The following is a 7877-nucleotide window of genomic DNA, read 5'->3' as shown; positions in this document are numbered from 1 at the left end:
GTTATAGACTATATGGGATTGGCAGAGATGACCGGCAGAATCCGAGACCAGGGAAAAGAGACGGCGGAAGAAGAATGGAAGAAATTTAAAGACTATCTTAAGAAACATTGTAAAATTGTTGAATGCTAAGATGTTGTGGATTTGGAAAATATGAGGTTGTATGCTGTAACCATTATGCAATATGAAAATAAAGGTTAAAATTATTTATTAGAAATTAGGGAGGGATTTGTTGATCAAAATTAATTAGGGATTGGAATGCAGTAAGGGGAGGTATGAGGAGGTCGGGAAAATAAGTTTTATGAAAATAAGTGATTGAAATTATACATGTGGTGTTTTTTGTGTTTTGTGTGTGTTCATGGTTTATGTTTTTGTTTTTTGTTGTGATATGTGTCTTTATAATGTGTGAAAAGCTAATAAATATTTTTTTTAAAAAAAAGAGAGAGAAGACTAAAGTTTAGAGGAACCCTTATCATGAAAAGGCATACCTTCAATGCCCAAGTTAACCTATTGGAGAATATTCTTCCTCAATCTCCCTATATCCATTGCTAATCAGCAGACCTTCTAATGATAGCAAGCTAGTTAATGGATCATCACACCTACTTGTAGTTTATCTCACAGCAGCCCAGTTGTTCGCAAGGCAGAAATAAGCTTGCAGGCTCAGCAGATTTTGCCTACAATAAAAAGTCACCTAGAGTGTTTTCCTCCTGCCTCTCACCCCCTTCATCCCACCATTTCTTGGAATGCTGCCAGTGTTTTGGAAAGCTGCTGTGTTCTGTTCCAGAGATCTATACAGATTCTAAACTGCAAACCCATAAATATTTGAAGGAGGAAGGAGAGAATACTGTATATGTGTGTACACACACACACACGAATCACATCAGCACTGGATATTTGTGAGGACTGTACATTTGTTTTAATAGCTGAAAACATTTACACAGTTAACTGTAGAAACAGCAGGTTCATGAAGCATTTTCCTCATTTTTGTCAAAAACATTCAAATAAAACCCGATCCAAATGGAACATGAAAAACCCGAAAGCTAATATGGAGCCAAGGAGGAGCTGAGGGTTGCTGTCATTAACAACAAAATTCCAAAAAGGAAACAGAAACACTGAATGAGGGAAGTTTAAGTATGCCATATAGCAAAACATGAAGTGATGCAGAGCAGGTAAGTCCCTACAACAACCAAGTCCTTGCACATGGGAGCAATTCAGGCATGAAATGCGGGCAGGAAGCAGTGAAACATCTCAGAAGAATGAACAAAACAGTGGGAGCTATTCTGGGCTTGCAAGGCATCAAGTACCCCCGTAAGTGCCAATGGGAAGTTAGGCTGCTTCAAGTCTATGGGTAGCTACAAGATATTCTGCCAATGCATCCTGGGTGCTTTGAGAAACCCATCAATTCATATAAAAGATGCCATCTTTATATATGCCCGCAATCACCGCTAGCCTGCAAACTCAAACTTTAGTAAGTCACGTATGTTGAACCTGCTCTTTCCAGGGCTACAATGTCAACTGTCCATTCCTAATCAATTCAGAAGAAAAGGCGATATTTAATTTTGTGCTCTGGAACCATTTCCAGCTTACTGTTTATCACAGCAACAGAGCTCAGATAAAGCCATACCTAGGAGCCTGGATTTCTGGCTTCCTACAGCAAGAAACAGTGTACAAAGATACATGATGCAGGCTGACAACAGTCTCTGCTCTTTGTGGAGCTAGTATAGTTTTAGAGTCTTTGCCCCTTTCTTTGAGCAAAGCAAAGCCACTCTTCAATTCACCGGGAAGCCCCTGGGAGCTTAGCTGTTTTCCCCTCTCTGCACCAACCACGACAGGATGAATTCTGTGTGACTATGCAAAAGCAGCGCTTCCAAGGTGGTGAAATGTGCTCAGCTACAAAACTCACAAGGGACTGGTGGGTGGCTACATGAGGATGGACAAGCTGCAAAATAGATACAACATACACACAAAGGCTATGAGATTACGATACTCTCCAAACTGCTTTGTTAGCATCCCTGAGCCCTGCTGTCTTCCGAGGGGGGGGCAAGCGCCACGTATTCCTGTGTGAGGACAATTGTGAACCCAAGCTACGGTCCTCCCCTCTGTGTCGAGATGAGGTTTGCGGTGGCTTTTCAGATCCGCACCTGAAATCAGTTTCATTCTCTCTTCCGCACGTTAACCACCTCCAACGAGAGGGGGAAAAAGATCCCGGTAGCGACCTAGGGAAAGCACAGACTGAGCAGAGACACTTCCCTTGGAAGTGGGTTAGTGGGGCATGGCTGTTATCCTCATGCTCTGGGAGGCTATGGGGTATGTCACCATGGGGGTGGTGGCGTGGCTCATGGTGATGCCCCCCAGTGGCTGAGCCATGGACACGGCCACAGGCGCTACGGATACGGCCACAGGAGCCATGGAGACTGGTGGAGCCATCCCCTGGGCTATGGTCTGAGCCAGCGCTGCTGACAGCGGGGTGATTTCTGGGTTCATGGGAGGCGCTGCGTTGCTAGGGGGAGCTGCCTGAGCTCCAGCTGGAGCCACCAAATCCTGCTGGGACACAGGCCGTGGCTGCAGAGCTTGGCTGCTCAGGGTGGTGTGAGTCTGGGCAATGCTGTGGTTATAGTTGGTGACGGTGCCCACGGTGGGTGCCAGAGTCTGCTCAGTAGCCGGGGCCGTGGTGCTGAGAGTTATCACCTTGGCCTGGTTGCGGAACTGGGCGTTCTGTTCCAGCAGGACCTCGTTGGTGGCTAGGAGGTTGTTGACCTGCTTCTTGAGGTCCTCCACACGCTTGCGGAGCATGATGTTCTCCTCTTCCAGGAGCCGGTATTCCACCGTGCGAGGACTGGTGAAGTTGTACTCGTAAGTCTCAAAGTGGAGCCCGTCTACCCGCCGCCGCTTCAGCACAGGGTCGTGGTCATCGAAGCACCGGTCAGAGTCGTACATGGGGTCATAGGGGTCGTATCGGCGCACAGGAGTGGTGATGCCCTGTTCCCGGGTGGCCAACCCCCGGCCATCGTACTCGTAATCCCGCTGAAGGTGCTGGAATTTACATTTGGCCCCGCGCTGGCAATCCCCCTTGAGAAAATCCCTGCAAATGGGCACTTCCTCCTTGCTGTTGGGGAGGTCGGCTGGGGAAAGGCCAAGCCCAGCTGCCACTTTCTGGCGAAGGCGTGGGGGTAACTCCCCTGTCTTTTTGTAGCAGTCTTCGTCTTCCTTGGTGCCATGGATGAAGCGGCAGTTGATGCGGACGCACTCCTTGTTCTGGAAGTCGTGGCAGAAGATGAACTCGTTCTTGCTCACTCCCAGGTTGGTCACCTCGTTCATGTCGGGGTGGCGGAAACGGCAGCGCTTGCCCCGCTTGCAGACATTGCGTAGGAAATCCCGGCAGATGTCATCGGAGTTGGCACTTGCCTCATCGCTGCCGCTCCCACTGCCATTATAAGTGTTGTCACGGTCAGGCATTTTTTCGTGGCCTTGTGCAGGCTGGGGGCCCAAAATCAGGTTACTGTGCAAGTACAAGAGAACAAGTAAGAAACGCAAGAGGGAAACCTGTCCCGTTAGATGATAATGATAATGATAATGATAATAATAATAATTGATTACTTCAGACTGGGAAGAGAACACACGCTACATCAAACAACACTTTGTATCATTTTATAGTCTCTCTCTCTATATATATACATGTATATCCTCTCAACTATCAGAAAGAAATGACTTATTTGCTTGGACTGAATGGCTTCAATACTCCTTTTAGTTCCTCCTCATACTTTCCCCTATCTTTTGAGAACAGATGATCAGAACTAAACACTGCACTCATCTCAGGGTGGAACTATATTACTGCCTATATAAGGGCATTACGTTTTTGCTGCAGAGAAGGGGAACAAAACTGAATGAGAGTTCTAAACGCTTACCCAAAACCACAAAGGCAATATGATCCAACAATTGAAAAAGATGCTGCTATTTACTTTGTTGGATGATCAAGCATAGATTTTATTAAGTCTGCGGCTGCCTGCATAGGATCCAATTAAATTTCAAGGTAGTTTAGGATGCAAATGCAACATAACCTCCGATGGATTATATACCCCTTTAACATTTGAAAATAAGGTAAAAAAGGGTAAAGGTAAAGGACCCCTAGATGGTTAAGTCCAGTCAAAGGCAACTATGGAGTTGCGGCACTCATCTCGCTTTCAGGCCGAGGGAGCTGGCATCTGCACACAGAAAGCTTTCCAGGTCGTGTGGCCAGCATGACTAAACCGCTTCTGGCGCAACGGAATACTGTGACAGAAACTAGAGCGCATGGAAATGCTGTTTACCTTCCCGCTGCAGCGGTACCTATTTATCTGCTTGCACTGGCATGCTTTTGAACTGCTAGGTTAGCAGAAGCTGGGACAGAGCACCTACTCTATTCCATGGACTCAAAGCAGCTCTTAATAGTTTTTCTAAATCTTAACAGTCTTACCCCCGAAGGGTTCACACTCTGAGAAGTAAATAAGGGTTTAGCAAGTATGAAAACAGAAGGTGTCATGAAGGTAATTAATAAACACAGGGTAAAATCTAGTGATATTTTTTTCTTCTGCGTAGTTTTGTAGTTATTCACTACTACTTATTATTTCAATATGCAAAACACTGAGCTACAGCCTAACTACTTCACAAAGCTTTATTTTTAACCATAGTAATGAACTTCAGCCATTCACTTATACGGTAAATAAAGGGATACACTCAATGATGCCATATGAATAGGAGCTACACTCTGTCCCTGGTAACCACTGGGTGATATCCAATTAAAGCATAATCAAAGCAGACCCAATGGATTAATGTGCCAGATTGAGTTCTACGCACTCATAGAGCAGAACAGATATTTATACTGAGGGATTTTCCCCCAATCAGATCTACAGTCTGCTGTGGCACAGCCCAGACCAAGGTTTACCAAATGGCTGAGAACTATTTGTGTGTGTAGCTTGGTTTATGGCAGGAAGGAGTGAAGCTAAAACAAAGAAAATGAATGACTGCAATTCTTTGAATCTTGAAATCAACAAGGATTTCAACTTGCTACACGTATACCCAACATTCCTAGCAATGCTTAGAAATAATTCTTTGAAGACTCAGATCACCCTGAAGACTAGCAGCTTGAACTTTCAAACAGTTCACAAATGTGAAATCCTATATCAGATAAAAGAAGCTCCTACCCATCTTCTGTCACAGAAAAAGCACGGTTAAAAAGTTGGACTCAAAGATTTGTGGAAATGGGAAGGCACCCAATTTGAAAGCAAGCAGGGTGTGTTTGTTTGTGTATGGAGTCTGCACAGGTGGCAAAATTTAAAACAGGAAAAGGGTGAACAAAATCCCACACAAGAATAGCATGCTTTTTCATTCTCATACTTCTGATTTTGCTTTAAAATTCCAAAGTAAGAGCTTAATGAAACTCCTATGGGGTCTTTTTAAAGTCTACATTTGCAATTCTATGCACACTTACCTGGGAGTGAGTGAGTCCCACTGAATTCAGTGAGATTTTCTTCTGGGTAGACCTATACAATATTACTCTTTACATTAATTTACAACCATGCCATTTCTAAATGATCGCCAGCTAAAGCTCCAAAGGCCAAGAATATTTAACTTCTGACCCTCAGCAGATCATCATATAGATAAACCATTAGTTGTTAGGAAGCTTAACTTTACCTTCATGACACAAAATTTTCAAAGTCATGCCAGGGTAGGTTACGGCAAGGATTCAGACTTGATTTGTCCCACAAGAGCTATAGAAAGGAAGATAAAAAGCCATGCATTAAAATCTTCATTTACATGCATTTGTTTTGATAGATCAAAAGTATTTTCTATCCTATCGTAGTGTCTGGATTTTAACATAGATTTTAACTGTCTATTCTATGGACTTTTACCTTTTCACATTAATTTATAAAGAGCACCTATGCATCTACCATAGACCCACTTCTGATATGCCAATAATTCTGAAGAGAATTGTAGAATGCACTTAGTTAATATGGCATCCTGGCCAGGTCTGCTGTAAATTATACCATAAAAGAAAAATGCATTTAAGGGAATGCCAAATGCTCCCCCCTATGGCTGCACAATGCAGAGAGGAAAAACAGCCTTTGAGCAAGGCTTAGTCACCATTACTATCATTCTGTAACAAATCTGTTAGTTTTTAAGGCACTACAAGACACTTTGTTGTTTTGTTACAATAGACTATATATAGCTACCCCTCCACAACTTATTGGTGAGGCATCCCCCCAAAAGCTCCTCAGAAACCCTAGGGATTCCACTTGTGTCTTTGAAATGAACCATACATCCTTACTGTACTTCTGATCATTGTGTGCTGTTTCCACGCAGTATGTGTTCTTAAGACACAACCATGATCTGCTTTTAGCAGTTGTGTTACAAAGATGGAGATGCAAACTTTATTAGGAACATATTGGACCAGTCAGATATGATGCCCCCACCCCATATCTTTCTTCAAAAGTTGCTGCTTCTTTTTATTTGGCGATGGAGCAGTTTGGCTGTTTTCTGTGAACTGGGTACCATCCTGCGGTACTTTTGATGACAGGCAACGTTGATCGTGTGTGTGTGTGGTTTTGCTTTTTTTTTTTTAAAGTAGAAAACTAAGAGCCGATCTCTTTGCTCTCGGTGTGGATTGAGGATATTTTCGGCTCAAGAGCAGTGACAACAACGTGACGAAGTTCTCCCCCCTGGAAATCCCGGGCACACCTGAAATCCACAGCTCACCTGAAACTTCGCAGCATCGCCCGGCCTGACCCCCCCCCTTCGAAAGAGCAACCCTAAGCCGGAGTGAAAACTTCCCGAGAGTCGTAAAGGCCCGAGGCAGGGCCTCCGTTCACTCTCGGCGAGGGTCCGCTCGGCTGAAAGAGGAAGGAGACCCCGCGGCGAGAGGCCAAGGCAGGAGAAGGGGCCTCAGGGTCTCTTGAGGCTCGGCGGCATTCGTCCCTTGGGGAACTCTCGAACCCCGAGCCGGAGCGAAGGCCACGCCAGGCATGTCACCCCCCACCCCACTCCAATCTCCCAGCCACTCACCCTCACACCGACCTCCTCTGGTCCAAACAAAGCGCAGCCCCTTCCGCCGTGACGCCCCTCCTGCCGGCGCCACCGGAAGTACTCTATGGTTCTTCCTCCGCGCGGGGCTGCTAGGGAGGGATGCGGGAAGCGGCGGTTGCCGTGGCAACGGGACTCCCTTTTCTCATTCTCTCCCGCATCCCTGCATGTATCCGAGGGGACGAGGCGCTTTATACTCCACCCCCCCCCAAACAACACACACACGTTTTACGCTGCTGGGCTTTGTAACGAGACGTGGCGTGCGATGCATTCACGCTGCCATAACCTCACCGTGAAGCCTTTTCCGATAGGATTTCTCGCCACTGCCCCACAACTATTTACATGGCCCCCTGCATTGTGCCCGCTTATAGACAGGCGCTCTCCTGGAGTCCGGCCTTCCATATAGGCCAGCTTTTAACCTATGAAGCCTTTTTTCATCTGTTCCGATTTCCAAGAGACCAAATCGTGTAACCAAAAGATAAATCATTTTGGGGAAATTTTCAATTGGCACAATTTAGTTATGGTAAAAACCTAACTCTTGCATGGGCCAGCCCAGCCCTCTGAGAACGGGTTTCTACACAACCATTGCCCTTTCCCAACTCTCAGCACTTTCTAGTCTAGGTCATACAAGGAATTGACTTGTTCTGTGGCTTGTATACTAAAAAAAGGGGTTACTGAACTGGTTGGTAGAGATGTCTGCAAACTTTTAGGCAATACGCAGTGCGTAAAAATACAATTAAGGTAAAGGACCCCTGGACATCAGGCCGGGGGAGCAGTGTTTGTCCGCAGATAGATTTCCGGGCCATGTGGCCAGCATGATAAAC

The 7877-nt window shown here is 45.5% G+C and overlaps 1 protein-coding gene across 2 annotated transcripts; it reads right to left on the bottom strand.

Annotated features, from left to right (window-relative positions):
- Positions 1–890: 890 nt before the first annotated feature.
- Positions 891–7128, bottom strand: ZC3H10 (zinc finger CCCH-type containing 10). 2 transcript variants are annotated; one of them, XM_053375295.1, is made up of 3 exons: positions 7036–7128; positions 5668–5744; positions 891–3496 (listed from the first exon to the last, which is right to left on the bottom strand). In XM_053375295.1, the coding sequence occupies exon 3, from the start codon at positions 3451–3453 to the stop codon at positions 2260–2262; it is 1194 nt and encodes a 397-aa protein (XP_053231270.1). In that variant the 5' UTR covers positions 3454–3496; positions 5668–5744; positions 7036–7128; the 3' UTR covers positions 891–2259. The 2 variants fall into 2 exon arrangements, with proteins under 2 accessions (XP_053231270.1, XP_053231271.1); XM_053375296.1 differs by lacking the exon at positions 7036–7128 and adding an exon at positions 6730–7014.
- Between the last annotated feature and the right edge of the window lie 749 nt (positions 7129–7877).

The sequence above is a fragment of the Podarcis raffonei genome, chromosome 2, assembly GCF_027172205.1.
Source record: "Podarcis raffonei isolate rPodRaf1 chromosome 2, rPodRaf1.pri, whole genome shotgun sequence".
In the NCBI taxonomy this organism is placed as follows: domain Eukaryota; kingdom Metazoa; phylum Chordata; class Lepidosauria; order Squamata; family Lacertidae; genus Podarcis; species Podarcis raffonei.
Note: the sequence above shows the minus strand (reverse complement) of the source record. Positions and strands in the feature narration are given on the sequence as shown.

Bases quoted from the DNA above. Each gene is read 5' to 3' on its own strand.
- ZC3H10 (XM_053375295.1), bottom strand. From the start codon at position 3,453: ATGCCTGACCGTGACAACACTTATAATGGCAGTGGGAGCGGCAGCGAT.